Source organism: Meles meles, chromosome 8 (genome assembly GCF_922984935.1).
Source record: "Meles meles chromosome 8, mMelMel3.1 paternal haplotype, whole genome shotgun sequence".
NCBI classification, from domain to species: Eukaryota; Metazoa; Chordata; class Mammalia; order Carnivora; family Mustelidae; genus Meles; species Meles meles.
The window spans coordinates 111,435,523-111,452,408 of NC_060073.1; the positions used below are offsets into that span (position 1 = coordinate 111,435,523).

Consider the following 16,886-nt stretch of genomic DNA (forward strand, 5'->3'; position numbering starts at 1 on the left):
CTTAACCCTTCACTTGCTGTCAGTGGTTCGAACTCGGTGGTTTGAACTTGCCCTTCTGCCTGAAGGGCTGACAACAGGCCTGGAACTGTCCTTGGCCCCCCGCCCCTGACACCCCCCTTCTCCCCCATCACCCCCCTCCTCCCCTGGCAGGAAGCCACTGGACATCCTGGGGCTTGGGCTGCCACTCAGTCCAGGAGAGAACAGCCCTGAGGTGAGGGCTTGTTCTTCTGTTGAAGGGCACCTGCCTGGGCCCCAGGACCCTGCGGAGCAGTCTGTGTTCTCAGAGTCGCGTCCCGCTGCCCCCCCCTCCCCCCGCCGGGACCTGCCAGGGAGCAGTATGGCTGCCCCTGCGCTCTGCTCCCTGCCGACCCCGGGTCACCTCAGCCACCCACACCCGGTGGCAAGGCCGCCCTCCTGGACCGTCTGCAGTTTCCCTCTGATGACGGAGCTGCCCACAGGCCTCTGTCAGGCGAGGGTTAATAGAGGATTTGTTTATTGAATCACAAAGTAGCTGTCACATGATTTTAATCAAAACACCATTTCCCTGACAACAGTGATGTCAGTCTTGTTATTGCAGGAAGGAGCAGCTGTGAGGGACATTCAGTCTCCACGTGAGCCCAGGTTTGGAGACTAAAATCAAGTGAAGCCTCCGTAAATAATAGTTGCAGGCTCCTTGCCCCCTCCCGTCCGGCCGTCCCTCCTGCATGGACTCTGGCCCGCGCGGCGTCTCCTGTGTTCATTGCTGCTTCCATCCTGGTTTCTTTTTCTGGTTTTTTTTTTTTTTTTTCCAGTTTTCCTTATTTTCCCCGAACTCCAGGTCATTCGGGTCCCTGAGGCTCTCTGGCCTCTGCCTCGGGCGTCTGTCCTCTGGGCTCCCAGGCCGCACTTGGTGCTGACGGGTGGTTCCCACCAGCCCCTCCCAGGCACAGAGCTCCCGAGTCTCAGCTCTGGGGGGCCGGCTTCCTGGGTGAGGAACCTTGTCTCGTCCTTGCTTCCCCACCCCTTCCCTGCCACTGAGAGTAAGTTGGGGGCCTCAGGGGCCATTTAAGGAGCTTGGCTTTGGCTACCTGGAGGGAAGAGGCCCGGAAAGGCTGCAGGAGCCCCAAGTGCTGTCCGAGGACGGCCAGCAGGGATTGGAGCCCAGGGAGGCCAGTTGGAGCCGTGCCCTCAGGCTCTGGCCTCCTCTTGGCACCATCTCCATTGTGGGGCTTTGGGAACCGAGAACGATTCCCAGGCCTTCCAACCCTTTGTGCAGAAGCTTGACCTGAAAGTTGGAGGTTGGTGACAGAAGCCCCCTTCTGGGTGGGATGTGGCTTCTCGTGGATGCTCTTCTGTCGGTGGTACCCGTGGCTGGTGCTGCCCAGACCTCACGACCGAGGATGAAGGACTCCAGGACGAAGTTCTGGATTTTCAACCTGGAGCAGGTGCTCAGGATAGGGTGGCCAGCCGTGATCCTGTGCAGAGACTTCCTGGGGGTCCCACAGCCATGTTCTGAGTTGTGTTGAGGTGGTCGGGAGTTAAGTGAAAGCAAGGCAGGCAGAGCTGAGATTGTGTGACGAGCTGTCAAGCGGAGCTGGGACTCCTTGGGGCTTTCTGCTTGGAGGGCGGGGCTAGACCAGGCTGCCCTTGCACCTCACAGTTAACCTGGGAGTGAAGTGTGCCGGAGTGTGCTCCCAAGTTAGTGCAGGCGACGATGAGCCTTTGCCGGGATGTGTTCAGGTTAGTGGCAGGGCTGGGAGTGGGGCCAGGGCCCAGGATGCTCAGAGGTGCTTTGCTGCCCCCCACGCTGTCCCTCACGCTGTCCCTGGCAGGGAATTAGTAGGCCCCACTCTGCCTGGAGGGCCTTTCGGGCCAGGGTGGCTGCTCCAGAGGGCAGGCTGGGCAAGCTGGGCCCCGTCGTCCTGGCCAGGCCCTTGTGTCTGGGCCTCCTCCAGCTGTCTGCTTGCCCTTTGGCCCTCTGCGGGCTTGGGCGTCCTGCTGCACATTCGGGTTTCTCTGGTGACTAGAGGGCAGTTCTTGGGTCTCCCACTGAGGAATCACTGGAGGCCGTGAGCTCAGGGTTGTCTGCGTGGCATGCTTCTGGGAGAGGCCTCAGGGGCTTGTCTCCATTCAGCTGTGCCCCTTTCCCAGTTACGTGGGTGGCCCTGGCATGGTCACGGACCGACTTCTGAGGGTCACCATTCTCAGTCTGGCCCACTGTCAGCATCTTGGGCCCCATATTTCTTCCTCATCTTTGGGGAGCAAGGAGAAACTGAGTCAAACTCTCAAAGCCTTCCTGATGGGGAGGGTGAGTGGATTCTCCCTTCGAGAAGGAGCAGGTGGCCGGGAGCAGAGACTCAGGGTGCAGGGCGTACTGCGCCTGGATAGGACCTACACCGGCAGCGATGGAGGCAGGCTCTTGACTTGGCTGTGGGCAGTGTGTCTCTTGATGTGTGGGCAAGCCCTGAGCCCTGCTTGGCCCGGTGGATGCCTGGGGTCTGGGGCTGAGCTCTCCCTGGCCCCCTGGACCAGGTCTGGCTCACAAAGGCCACAGAAGGATGTGCTGGGGAATGTAGGTCAGGGGCCTGACTGGCTAGCTTTGGCCAGGCTCTACTGGCAGGTCTGGTATTTTAGCCTGTATCCTGGGGTTGTTTTTGGCAACACAAAAATGATGGAGAAATTTGGTGGGAAAGGGAAAAGTTTGTAAAACATCATTACTGAAATTGAGCATTTTCCTTGAGAGGCAATTGAAACTCAGTAAGTTCTTGGGTCACCCAAGAAGGTACCAGTCTTTTAGGGGCAGGACCGAGTGCCTGTGTGTGGTGCTGGGCAGTGCAAGTCAGTGCAGAGTCTGCTCTCCTCCTGCCCTTGACCGCCTGCTGCACCCCTGCACCAGCAGATGATTCCTGTCTAGGAGCGTCTCGGTTCTGTAGCGTGGGCTCAACCGGAATGGTTTGATTGAAACCAGATCTCAGTTGAACTTGCTGCCAGAAAGTAGGATTTAATACTGCCCTTCCACTCAGGGTCTGGCACTAGGGTAAGTCTGAACGTCTGCGAGTGGCCTCGAATGCTTCATGGATTCTCCAGCACTGAGGGCACTGAGCAGGTGCCCAGCCCTGGGAGGGGGCTGCAGGGTGTGCGTGCTGGGGGAGGGTTGAGCCTTCCACGGGCCCTCGGGCTGTGCCGTTATGAGTAAGGAGCAGTGTCTTGCTGGCCCCAGTTCCACCCCTTTCTCTGTAGCTGGCTTGAACCTGGGGAGCCTGAGGTGCCTGCCTCCCTTCTTCCCACAACAGAGGCCGTCACCGGGCGGATGAGGGGTTCGGGACTCCAGGGGCAGCAGGCAGTGCCTGGCCCACGCCTTGTGTGTGTGCAAGCTGCGGCTGGCTGGGCCTCCGTCCGCGTCGTGCAGGACTAACATGTACTCGGGCGATCTCAGAGCAAGGTATTATTTACCCTGCTGACGTCAATGAGAACACTTTACCCACTGGCTTCTTGTAGCCTGAAATGAGCACCAGAGCTCAGGGAACAGAGCCACCTTCCATACTTTAAAAATTCCACTCGAAGCCGGATGAGGTAAAGGCCCTGTCTCCTCTGTCTGACATTCATATCACCCAGGCTCTTAGAAAACAAGTTGTTTTTATTTTAATTGAATTTTAGGTTGAAAACATAAAAACAGTACATTTTCCTTGCAGTACATTACCCCATGTAAATTACCACTTGGTAACAAAGATCATTTATTAAACTGCATTTTAGGTAATTTTCTAACATTGGGGGACAGGGTTCATTTTGATTTTTTTTTACATTAGAGCTATTATGATTTGCACTCAAAATACCAAAAGCTATTGAACTCACCATTCTTAGTAATTAAAAAAAAAAAAAAACCACGGAAAAAAATAACTACAATCAGATTTTTGTCAAAAGTAACTTTCACAAACCAAACATCCAGCAAAGACCACCCTCCTCCTTTCAGAAATAAGCAAATAATCTTGCCCTTTCTGCAAAGTGCAAATATCTCGATCACTTTTATTTCTTAAATTGCAGTCCCCAAAGAGAAGCAAAACTTCTGCTTTTCCCTCCAGAGATTTTGGTGGAGGCGGGGATCTTTCACCATCAGTAGTGGGAAGGCATGGCCACTCAGATTGCCTTGACTGAGCAGATCTCGCACCAGATAGGCCCCACACAGCCAGCAGCGGGTCTGAGTTTGCTCCACTTGCTTGCGGAACAGAAATCCAGTCTGGGGTCCCGTTTTTCCATGATGTTCTCTTGTACTATTTCTCATGCGCTCCTCTACCCCACCCACTTTGCCTCTGAGAAGACAGATAATTGTTTTCTCTCTGAAAGCGTCTAATTTCACTCGCATTTGATGGACCTTGACTGGAGGGAAATGTTATGCCCCTCCTGCAGACCAGGCTCCTTTCCCGATTCTTCTTTGAGGGCCTTTCATGGCTCGGTCTGCAGGCCTGCAGTGCTGAGCCAAAGCCCCGCCGTTTGGCCCCTCTGCCGTCAGGAAGGGTGTGCCCTTCCAGCACCGGCTCCTCTAGGAAATCACTGTGCTGTGTGACGGGGAGAAGTCACCCCTCTCTGATGTGAGCCGCCGCCGCTGTAGTCAGCCAGACCCGCAGGCAGGGCGGGCTGGGGGCTCTGTGTCTCTTGAGCCGGTTCTTGCGTGGCCACCTGGGGGGGCACCTGCCCCAAAGCCAGGCAGCTGCCAAGGGGAAGAATATGGTTGTGGGGACAGTCACATCTACCCAGTGCTTAACTGAGATGGGGGCTTTTAGATAGCTGTTGGCTTGTGGCAAGTCGGATGCTACCGTGGAGGGGAAAGAGCAGCCAGGGAGAAGCCAGGAAGCCCCGAGCCGGCCCCAGCTCTGCCCACACGGGCCCTGCACGCTCCGCCCGCTCACCTAGCCTCCCGGGAGCTCTGGTGGCCTCCGCTGTAAGAAGTGAGGACTGGAGGCATCCGGCTCATTTTACAGAATCGTCGTGTGGCTTAGATTCCGTGTGAAATGTTCGGCGGTGGACGTACAAACAGGAGCCGTTGCTCCTTGCAGACCGGCAGGCTGGCGGGGGCTGGGAGCGGTTGGCCACAACCCCTGCCCTCCGCCCCTCCCCCCCTGTCTGCAGGAGGAGGAGCCCCGTGCTGCCGCAGCTGGCCCAGAAGGGGGCTCTGTGGTTAGTGACCCCCCTGGGACCTCACAACTGAACTCGTCAGAGGGCATACATACATTTAAAGACTTTGTCCAGTTCTGAAACTGAGGCAGACGTAGTGCTCTGGTCTTCCACACACCACTCTGAAAAGTTCTGTTAAAATTTCCAGAAGCAGCACAGTGATCAAAGACCCCTGCCTATGCAGTGACTCCAACTTACTACCTGTTCTCCAGTTTGTCCCTTTGATGTCTAGGCACACAGAGAGCGAGCGGCTCGGGTGGTTTCCGAGGAGACAGTAGAGGCAGCCCGGTTCAGGGGTACAGATGCGGCAAGGTAAGCTCCCCGCATGGGGAGACCACAACTGCCCCCAGGACCAGAGCGGTCAGAGTACCCTCTGTCTCGTCGCTAGAGGAGGAGGAATGTGGAAAAGAGATCTATCTGAAGGATGAATTTCCTTTAAGCCAAAAGGGTGCTTAGTTTTGACCGTTGACAGCCTTCCGAATGTCGCCCAGAGCCGCCAGTTCCCTCAGGGAACCTCCACGGCACTTCCTAGCAGAGCATCCCCCCTCCTGCCAACTCCAAGCGCTCCCCTTCTCGGGTGCTAATGACAGTGGGGGGCAGAAGCAGTGGGGGGGGAGGCAGACCCGGTGGACTGGAAGGCCTCAGGGAACAAGCGCCTGGCAGGTCTTTATTTCTGAGGAAGAGAGGGAGCCGACTTTCTCCTTCCTGGGAGCAAAGTTTGATGTGGAAGGGAAGGGGTTTTGGCCCTACCAGAACTCTCCTTCAGCGCCATGTCCTTGTCCCCCTCCTGGGGGCCCCAGATGTTTGTCTCTGACCGGATAATGCAAAGGGGCGGCCGGCCATAGAAAGCCTTCTGCCCCCGGGGTCAGCGTAGCTCCCCAGGGACTTGGCACGAGCCCGCCTGCCCTCCTGCCATGGTAACGCGCTCTACTTGCCTTACAGGGACCAGCACATCAGTTGCATGTAAATCCTAGAGAGACACCTGCCCAACTGGAAATCGCAGAACTAGTGCATTTTTCCCAAAGCAGAGACTAATACCCCTGGATTAAAAAAAGAACATAACAAATAAAGTACCACACATATTGCACTTTTTGCCGAATGAAATTTTTACCTCACGTTCATCTCACCAAAGTCTCTTCAGAGGAGCCTGGTTTACAGGATAATAAAGCTAATGATTACTATACAGTAGTGTACACACTGCTTACGTGAAACAAACTGGAAAGAAAGTCATTATTTCAAAGTAGCCTCTCGTAAAAAGAGCAGGATACGAAGCCTTCTTAGTGTTGTTCTAGTGTGGAAGCTGCTCGCTAGTGTCCAGAGGTCCCTGGTCAGGGGACAGGGCCCTGGAGGTGATCCCACAGGGCTGGGAACACACTTGACTGACCACCACCAGCCTCCTCTCACCAGCTTACCTTTCAGTAAAGACGGATCGTTACGGAATTTCCTGATTCTGCTTGAAATGAGCAAAGCAAATAGCTTACACCCCCGGGTCTGGCGTGCTGCTGGTCTGTCTGGCATCTCCCACGCCGGCCCCTGCTGGGAGCTTCCCGCGGCAGCTCTACGCCCTCCGACCGCCACTGGCCCCTCCGCTGTGCCTGGGCTCGCCTCACCAGTCGGCCGCCGCTCCCAGGCTTATGGCCTTTTGGGGGTGGGGGGTGGGCAGGCCTCGGTGTCGGCCTGTGAGGACCATTCCTGCCACCCCAGGTTCAGACTAGAAGGCATTTTGATTTCATAAACAGGACGGTGCTTCTGTAGTATATTTTGGAAAAATATCCTTTAAACCCATTTCCAAACTGGCTTATTTTGCAAAGACTGAAAACAGATTAGAGATCTTAATGAAAGGATGGCTTCAATGATGTTTAAGCATGAGGAGGAATAAACAATCCACGGAAGGAATAGAATTCATTCCTACCGGATCTTCAGGAGCTGGTAATTCACAAAACGACGCTCCTCCAGGGCACCCTCTCTTGCTAAGGCCTGAAAGCTCCCCCCCCCCAACCCCCCCCTGGCAGAGCACTGCTGTGGCACGTCCTGGTGCCCACCGGAGCCGGGACCGAGGACTGCTCCCCTCACCCCGACGGGAGCGGCTGGGCCGGGGCACGCTTCTCACCTGCCTGCACACCCACTACAACGAGGAAAGGCAACTTAAAGGTGTTTCTAGATGCAGCATGGTAGTGTCTCTCTTCTTTGTGCTTAGCGCATCCATCTGCTGCTAGGACAAGCCATTCTACAGGACAGAAACGACAGTCTTTGTCAGTAACACTGCGTTTGTAACACTGCGATGTCGCTGTCCCAGCCACAAGTTGTTACCTCTAGGTCTACGGTTAACTAGCTGGCGCGTTACTTACTCTGGTGAGAGAACTGTAAGAGTTAAGGTTCCGTTTTCACTAGTCATATCACGTGTTTTGACAGCTGATCCGCTAGATGGTTAACACATTTGTGGTTTTAAATATTGCTGTAATACTTGAACGTTTCGTTACAAGTCAGAACTTCTAAGGAAATTAAGAATGCGGTTCCCACATGGTGGAAAACAAACTCTGAAGTGACTTTGGATTTAGCATTGACATAAATGGGAAACTGTTGGTTTCTACAGAAAAGAAAGAATTAAAGCATGATCTGGGGGGAAAAAAGGCACAGCACTACCACTTCACATGGGAGATCAAAGTTCGTGTTTCTTGTCCTTGAAATTCCTAAGCCCTATGGAACTGTCCAAACATACAAAGCTCAATAAACTACTAGCAACACAGAAGGTAAAGTCAGAGTAGTTACTACATTTTAAAAGAGACGCTAGGTCCTCTGGAGATCAGCCGTCCCAGACCAGCAGTTTACACCAAAGACTCAGCCGGAAGAGCCCGTCTTCCCTCGGCCCAGGGCTGCTGCTCCCGGGGGCTCCTTGTGGCCTGCCCCCGCCTCCGCTGTGCTGGGTCTCGTGGTTCCACAGGTGACCGCGCTGGAGCCCTGAGTCCACTTTGCACCCCAGGGAACCTTCGGAAAAGGACGGTCACTGCTCCCAAGTGGAGACGACTGCCCGTCCCAGGGGTCAGTGCCAGCTGTGACTTCGTGGCCCCAGAAACGAAGCTCACGTTCCAGTTCTTTGCAGTGGTCTCGGGGACAACCGGAAGCAGCGGCTTCAGACTCAGGACTCGATGACAAAGCACAGCTTTTCCTTTACTTCCTGTGCATCAAAGCCCCTCATGTATTCTCAACTTGTCTAACAGAACGCGTGTTGCTCGGCTTCAGTGAAAAATCTAGTGTCGTCGTGTTCTGTTTTGGTTTTGCCCGTATCTAATGGCACAGTTTTTCCTGCTTCCACCAAGGTTTCCCTCGATAACGAGCTGGTGGTGTTCTACAGAAAACCTGGGTCTGGATGTCTTCTTCTAGAAGCCTGTCAGTGCCTCCCGTGAGAGCGGGCTCCGCCTGCTGCAAGGGCATGACTTCGGCTACTGCTACGCTCCGCACTGGCCCCAGAGGACTGTGGTGGGACAGAGCCAGGAGACTGAGACACGTGGCCCGCCCGGCCAGGCCCTCTGATTCCAGGTGGGCAACTTATTTTTCTCCATTTGGGAGAGGGCAGGAAAATAAGCTTTACATTGAAAAGGCTGGAATAAAAATAGAAACACACATTCTTCCTTCACTGGACCCGCCTCACTTCCTGTGCTGAGGTTAGTTTACCAGGACGTAGCCACTGTGCTGTGGGTCCACAGCCTCCAGCATTTCACAATCAAAGAGTCCAGGGAACTCTGAGAGGGCTAGAGGGTCGTAGCTGGAGGGCGCCTCCTGCAGTCCCGAGTTCCGGGGACAGTCCTGCGCAGCCAGGCTGCTCTGCGGCGCCCCCTCCATGGGGTACTGGCAGGGAGCGGGGTAGTCTGGCTCCGGGGAGGCGGCCCCCGGCAGCTCGCAAGTCTGATAGGAGAACTGTAAGGGGGCCGGGGGGGTTCCGGCCTGCGGCGGGGGCGGTGGGGGTGGCGGCGGCGGCGGCGGCGGCGGGGGCGGCTGCAGGTGCGCGGCCAGCGGAGGAGCCCGGGGCCGGGCTGGCAGCTGCATCTCCTGGAACTGGCTGACAAAGGGGCTGTACTGCATTTGCTCGGAAGCGGGCTCCAGCACGGGGCTCAGGGGCTGGGGCAGGCTGAAAGGCGGGGGCTGCGGGGACGGCGTGGCCGAGTCCTGGCGGGGCAGGGGCAGCTGCTGAGCGGGCGGCGGGTATGGGCTCTCTGCTATCTGCATCTGATTAAAGTAGGCCTGTAGCTGGGACTGTTTCTGGAGAAAGAGTCGCTTCTGGTGGAGTCTAAAGTGGCAACAGCAAAAGAAAGAATTTCAAATCTTCCTCAGTGATGGCAATTTTATACAAATCCAGGATCAGTCCTCCCACTTCTTTTCCGCAGCAGAAAAAACAAAAAACAACAAAAGAAATGGGGGTAGGAAGCAGCTGTGTCTGGTTGCATAGAACTGACATTTCTGTCCCCCAATTCGGGTGGAACCCTTGGTGCTACAGTGAACACTAATTCATTTTCTCTGAGACCAAGTTTTAACCCCTGTGACGCGAGAGGCTGATTTCCTATCCGGAGTGTTTTAAAGCGGGGTAACGCCTGGCCTCTGGGGGTGACTGGAGGTTGACAGAACAGGGTACTTGTACATTGGCCAGGCTGCTTCTCCTAGAGAGGCGTGAGGACGCGAATTACTGCAAGAGACGACAGAGGCCCTCCCTGCCGCAGAGCCCACGAACGCTGCTGCAGGACGTGGATTCTGAAAGCTGGGTCTGTTTGTAACCCAAAGGAGGACACTAGAAGGGAAAGAAAACAAACGCAGGCCTGCCATCTCCTGCCAGGCCCGTCTCCCGTGAACAATGGACTGTGTGCGTCAGTGATCAGGTCCTGAAACCTGTGTCCCAGTGGAGGCAAAAGCGCCGGCGAAAGAGGGGGGATCGTCTGGCTTCGTGAAATCCTCAACAAAGAAAGGGACCCTCTCTCACCTGTGTTCCTGCAGCTGCTGCTCGAGGCTCCGCGGTGGCTCTTTACAGTACAGCTGACAGGTGTTCTGCGCTTTTGACAGAAGGCTGGGCTTCTGGGAGAGCAGAAAAAGAAGATGAGCGTGACAATATGAAGTCATCGAGGATGAAGGCACAGGACGGTCCTGTTTGCCCGGAGGACAAGGCCAACTGTGTCCTCCAGAATCTGTGCAGGGTGAGGGCGTGGACACTTGCTCCCCGAGGCCCAGCAGCACCGGGGCAGCGGGACTGTGTTGCCCCAGCTTGGACCGGCGTCCGTTTTTCCACTTCTCAGAGTGCTCTAGAACCACAAGGCTCCCGCGATGAAATGCAACGAGAAGAGTGGAGTTAGATCTTGACAGCAAGGCTACAGCATCCACTGAATGATGTGTACCATTTTTAAAGGTTTTCAGGCATTAATGTAGGGAGCGGATAGTAAAATCTTGTTGGACGGAGATTTCCATTTTATTATTCATTAACAAGCATAACTTTAAAAAGCACAGAAACCAGGTTTCACTTTCCTACTGGTGGCTTTCTCCTTTCCGGGGGCCTGAGGACAAATCCTTTTCCGCTGCCCATAGAAGCATAAGTCTAAGTCTGAATGTGTTTCTAGAAACGTCAGGTCCTGAGTCAAAGCTACCTGCTTACTGGGGGAAAAAGCAGCTACCCTAAAAAATCAACCAAGCAAAACCTGTTTCTGCCGTGCAGAAAAGCGGACTGCGGCCAAGCACCGTGAGCGTTAACAAGGGGAAGGGTCGCACCTGGAGTCTGTGGAGATACTGCGCCTCCAGGCTCTGGCGCGGGGAAAGCGGCGGACGCACGCTGCTGGGCACGGCAGAGACGGTCTTCTGCTGCTGAGAAACTTCCTCCTGAGGAGCAAGGGAGATGAAAACATTTTCAATTCTCCATGTGGGAGAAAGTTTCAATTCTTTGTTTAAGCACCTTCATAACCTTCACCTTCCAAGAGGAACTCCCAACTCTGTAAGACAGGAGACTCAAAGCTTTTCACATAACTAGTCGGCTGAGGGTTAATCACTTCGTAGTGAACGATTACCTAGTCGGTACTGTGGCAAAGGCTCTTAATGTCACCAGGAGGCCCTGACCTTCACGTGGGCATCAAATGCTAGAATTTCCGTGATGTGCTGAAAATAGGTTCAAAATAAAATGTGTTGGGTAAAAGCAGTATTTTGGGGGTCATTTTTAGCATAACCACTCCACTGATGGAGCGAAGTGGTAAGCTTTGCATTTATATCACTATCTTTGTGTGTGTGCGGGGGGAGGCGAGTTCAGTGACATTAACAGAAGTCATTCATACAAAATCTGCCCGATGCACCAGCCGCAGCTTGAGAGCGTCTACACCTCCTCATGGTACTAATCACCAGGGCCCAGTGTGGACAGGTCCTGCCCGTGGCAGCGACAAGGAAAGCGTTCAGGCTGTGAGCGCTCCAAAATGACTTGTGTGCTCTGGGACTCCAGTCGGTCCTCAAAGTGACAGGACACTCCTTCGGGACGAGGCCATGCCTCACACTCACAGAGCCGCCATGGGAAGGGAGCACGCACCTGAGGGCAGCTGGCGGCGAGGTCCTGGAGCTGAGGGGCAGCAGGTGCCAAGTCCGGGTCTGCCTCTGGTCCGAGCTGTTCGTAGAGCAGCTGCACTTTGTTCAGTTCTAGGATTCCTTTGGTTCTGGCCAGATTCTGAAGATGTTGTCTAAATGCCACAATTCCTGAAGCAGAGAACAATGACCAAACAATTTAAATGACACACAAGGCCTTCCAGTGACCAGAGGCATGAAACCAACATGGCCACAACCCCCCTCAAGCCCTACAGCAGGAGAGTGTTAGGAGCCACAAGAGAGAGTGGCCGGTCACCTTGGGTGAGGGAGGTATCCGACGCCCTGCGGCCCTCTCTGAAGCTCACTGGCGACCTGTTGTGGGCCTCTCGCTTCTGGGCGCTCAAAGCCTGCATGGCTGGGTTGGCAGGTCTCAGGCTGATGAAGGGAGACGTCATGCGTGGGGAGGGCGGATTGGCCAACATGATGTCCTTAAGGGAAGGGTTGTCCTCCAGAAAGTTCAGGTCCCTCTGAACAGACCCCATATCATACTCTGAGTCCACACTGTCCAGGGAGGGGTTGTCACTCATGGAGAAAATTTTCCCTTTAAGAGAAAAGAACAAAACAAAAACAAACCAGAAGGTCAGACCAACAGCAGACAGCAGCTCCTCCGAGTATGGGATACAGGGCAGAACCGGCCTGAGTCTGCAAAGCTACGGCATCCGTAATCTCCAGTCTCCCACCAAAACACCTTTCCAGAAACTTTTTACATGTCCATTTAATCAGCTTCGAATATGTTCAGTGGGGTCAACACCCCAAAACCTGTGCCCTTAAGATCTCAGCCAGAGTCCTTGCTGGATCGCACAGCACACAGATGGTCTCGGCAGCCGGGGGAGCCGGCCCAGGGAGGCTTCATTATCCTCTTCGGTGGCCGCTGAGCAGCCCTGAGCCTAGAGCCTCCGAACGTGGGCCGGGAGGGCATCAGACGTAGGCGGCATTCTAAGCAGGGGTGTCATGACTGTTTCCTGGAGACGGGGGCCGGAGTGTGTGTTGTGCAGACGCAGTCTGGGGCTCCGGGGTACCCTACCTGAACCAGGCACCACGAGCATCTGATTGGTGACCTCTGACAGAGTGTGCCGTCTCTGCCCACCGCGTGTGGACTGGAACGCATCAAAGGCCTGGCTGGGGTCTTCCTCGGCCTCTCCCTCTGTCTCCAGCCCCTCATCGATGGAGGTCTCCATCATGTTGCTGGGCAACGACTGGCACCCCTTCCTCACCAGCACGGGCGGCACGGGGTCCAGCAGACAGCCGTTCACCTGAATGTCACAGTGAGAGGCAATCATCAGTTGCTGCTCTGGTGAGCCGTTAAAAAAACGCGCACAGGAAAAAATGTCAAGACTTGTGGCGAACTAGAAATTAAGTAAAATACTAAAAAGGTCATATTTGTTACTGATGACGACATGTAGACTGGGCGTTAAGGCAAGTCAACTGCAGCTCTCAGCGGCCCTTTATGACCCAAACTGGCACTGTCTCCCACGTTTCTCTGAGTCATCATTATTATAATAAACAATGTTTTTAGTGGTTTCCAGATGAATAGGGATTTATTAGCTTGAGGCCTACCAGTTATTATGATTATTATTTTTAAATAAGGGAAACGATGAGGGGGAAGAGGAGATAAAAAATAAAAAACCTGCATGGCTAAGAAGAAAGAGTTTAGCCACTAGCATTCTTCTAATTTTCAACCACAAAACATTCTGGAAGCTTCTAGACATACTTTTATGTTCATAATTTAAGTACCTGCCCATTTGATTTAGTCTTTAATTGGTTCTCTCTGCCTGGGGAATGGAAAAAGAAATCTTTAAAGACAGACTGATACCACGAAAAGGAGTGAAAAAAAAATTGAAATGGCAAAGAGCCAAAGTCTTCCATTATAGAATAACAAATGACTCACAGCCCCAAAATTCCAGCAGAGGTTAATGAGCACCAGCGCACTGAATTGTCTCTCCTCCAGCAACACACACAGGATCCGCAGCTCCTACCCCACGGGGTGAGCTCAGCGCAGCTCCCGAGCGAGCCAGCACTCTGCCCTCCTCTGCAGCTGCCAACCCAACCACCTCACGCAGCCAGAGCCGGCAGACAAAGGGGAGCTGTGGCGGTAAGTTCTGGCTGCCAAGAGCCCCAGCAACAAGGCAGTTCTTTACTCCACCGGAAATCAACCCGTTTTCTCCCAGGAATAGCTGCTCCGGGCCAGCCAGTCGCAGGACGTGGGTTCTCAGCGCTGCTCTCACTGCGGTGCACCGGCTGGGGCTACGGCTTCTCTCGGAAACACCAGGAGCTCATGAATGTGAGAGGTGACGTGGGACCCCCCAGTGCCAGACACAGGACAAACTTGCCTCTTATGGCAACCAATCTGAAGGCACTGCAAGGCCCTTTATTTGGAGAGGGAGACTGTGGGTGACTCAGAGCTTTGTCTGCTTGGGGGAGGGGACGGCCAGTCCAGAAAAACTACTTGGATAAGGTGGCTCACGCATGACAGGGTTTTAAAGCGACAAGTGCACATTTAACAGGAAGCGTGGCCCATGCTTTCTTCCTACACGAAGACCGACCTTCCCCACATGGTACCAGAAACAAAAACTCTGAGATCTGGCCAGTGACTTTCCGGCCAGGAAAGCCAGGGCCAGGGCTCCCGTTGGCCCTCCCCTAGGTAGGTGTCCCCTGTCTGGACACTCAGTAGTTGCAGGAAAGAATGGCTCTTGGGGAACTTTGATTCGTACCTGTAGGTTCCTTAACTCTCTACTACCAGTTTTCTGAGAATAGCCAAGGAGGATTGAGAAATGAGTAAAGCAACAGAGAAAAGACTGGTATTGAGTAAGTATCCATTAAGCATCTTTACATTTTTAAAAAAGAAGATGTTACTTGAGAGCAAGAGAGCGAGAGAGCACAAGCAGGGGGAGGGGCAGAGGCAGAGGGAGAGGCAGGTTCCCCGCTGAGCAGGGAGCCCAATGCCGGGGCCGATCCCAGCATCCTGGGATCATGACCTGAGCCGAAGGCACATGCGTAACTGCCCGAGCCCCGGCGCCCCGTGTCGTTACACTTCTGTGGCCTGTTAGACTTGTGCCAGCTACTTCTCACGGTACAGCCTTGCAACCCGGTTATTTTTTCTTAATAGAGGATAGTCCTCTTTTTTGGAGCACTCAGAAGACCTTACAGAAGACCCCCTAAATTTACGTTCTTTTCTTAAATTCTCTGCGTATAAATTAGCTCCTTCCTCTAGACTACAACAGGGAATGATGTCTTTCATTTAAAAACATTTGCTCAATTCATTTTCATTCTGGGGAACAATGATCTGGTTTTGGTTTTTCAGATGCTGTTTGATGATGATTCAGTCAGAAAGCACCATGGGGGGCCCTCACTCATACATAGTTAATAGGTGTGAACACCGTCAGCTGTAAGTTCATTTCCTGAAATAGGTGACAGTCACACCACCCTTGCCTGCCAAGTTATCCAGGGTCTTGATAGAACAAATTCAGCCCTAGGATTTCATGACTGATATTGGGCTGATCTACCTATGTGACCTAAGCTACTAGCAGTGAGACTTTTGCTCTAAGACTGTAAATTACAGGCCCTCAAGACCCATGGGTGAAATGGACATTTTACAACACAGTGTTTTTGTCTTTAAAGCTCAAATGAGGGGCGCCTGGGTGGCTCAGGGGGTTAAAGCCTCTGCCTTCGGCTCAGGTCATGATCCCAGGGTCTTGGGATCGAGCCCCGCGTCAGGCTCCCTGCTCAGCGGGGAGCCTGTCCGCTGAGCAGGGAGCCTGTTTCCTCCTCTCTCTCTGCCTACTTGTGATCTCTGTCTGTCAAATAAATAAATAAAATCTTAAAAAAAAAAAAAAAAAGCTCAAATGATCACTTTTTTTTTTGAGAGTGTGAGCATGGAGTGGGGGCTGGGGTGGGCAGAGAGAGGGAGAGAGAATCCCAAGCAGACTCCTCGCGGAGCATGGAGCTCAACACGGAGCTCGATCTCATGACCCTGAGAGCATGACCTGAGCTGAAATCAGGAGTTTACGCTCAACCGAATGAGCCACCCAGGCGCCCCTCGATCGATCACTCCCAGTAAGAGACCTCAATTCAATAGACAGTACACATGCGGAAATCAGACGCTGAGAAACTCTGCCATGACTTGATTAACACCTGAGTCCACCACGAAATACAAGATTCTAGCACAGAAGACGGGTAGACTGTTAAGGATCGAATACTTGTGCCTCGACCCCATCTCTCACCCCACCTCCTCTACCACCAAATTGCTAATGGAAACCCCAGGCCCCAGGGTGACTGTCTGGAGAAGCAGCCTCCAAGGGGCAGCAGTTAAACCAGGCTGACCAGGCAGAGCCCTGCCCTGGTAGCATCAGTGTCCTTAGAAGAAAAGATACCGGGAAGCTCCCACGTCTGTGCTCTTGCCACGGGAGCAGAGAGCAGACGCCAGGGGAGGAGGGAGAGAGAAGGCAGTCCTCCTCTACAAGCCAGGAAAAGTGTCCTCACCAGAAATAAAACTGGTCACAACCTTCATCTCAGTCTTCAATTTTTAGCTTCCAGAACTGTGAAGAAATAGATTTCCGCAGCTTTGCCCCCCAGCCCGTGGTATTGTGTTCAGTGACCTGAGCTGACGAAGACAGCAGACCAGCGCCGGGTATCAGCCAGTGAACCTGGGGGCTGAGAGTGTCTTTCTTCCCGCACATCCTCAGTGCCCGGCAGGCTGGGCGCATCCTGAGGCGGTGCGGACCGAGCCTCAGCGCCACCACTTCCCAGCAGACTGCTGAGTTTCTATTAAAGCTCGGTTTCTCTCACGTGTACAGTGGCTGTTGGGAAAGATTAACTAAAATATCATATCCCTTACTCTTATTTCCTGACCAGAAAGAATGCTTTATAACAACAACCTTAAAGGCAGGAGAATAAAATCACCCCATATTCTTTTAAAGCATTTTTTACCATCTTGAGGAAAATGAAAATAAACAGATAACCAGGTGAGAGAGAAAGAACTGGATAATCCCAATTCTAGAAATTTATCCTGAGGAATTAATCAGAGGCACAAAGATTTGAACACAAGGACATTTACCTGAGGCACATTTAAGGACGCCAAAAAAATTTAAAGTACCTGATGGCCAAAAATAGTAATTAAATATGGGTTTATCTAATACAATCTA

At 53.4% G+C, this 16,886-nt stretch overlaps 2 protein-coding genes across 7 annotated transcripts in view; one reads left to right on the forward strand and one right to left on the reverse strand.

Annotated features, from left to right (window-relative positions):
• PPP2R1B (protein phosphatase 2 scaffold subunit Abeta) overlaps nt 1-6,183 on the forward strand; it is a 32,848-nt gene extending 26,665 nt beyond the window's left edge. The window contains exon 16 of one of the 2 annotated variants that reach the window (XM_046015688.1): nt 6,091-6,183. In XM_046015688.1, the coding sequence (XP_045871644.1) occupies nt 6,091-6,183 (93 nt within the window). Of the gene's footprint in view, nt 1-5,360; nt 5,427-6,090 lie in introns of those variants that run through there. The other variant, XM_046015690.1, reaches the window with a different exon arrangement.
• The window catches only part of SIK2 (salt inducible kinase 2), a 129,122-nt gene continuing 115,834 nt past the window's right edge, over nt 3,599-16,886 (reverse strand). For 2 of the 5 annotated variants that reach the window (XM_046015682.1, XM_046015681.1), the window contains exons 10-15: nt 12,770-12,998; nt 12,002-12,286; nt 11,693-11,856; nt 10,894-11,001; nt 10,118-10,209; nt 3,599-9,433 (exon numbers count right to left, since the gene is read on the reverse strand). In XM_046015682.1, the coding sequence (XP_045871638.1) occupies nt 8,812-9,433; nt 10,118-10,209; nt 10,894-11,001; nt 11,693-11,856; nt 12,002-12,286; nt 12,770-12,998 (1,500 nt within the window). In that variant the 3' untranslated portion in view covers nt 3,599-8,811. The other 3 variants (XM_046015686.1, XM_046015685.1, XM_046015684.1) reach the window with 3 other exon arrangements.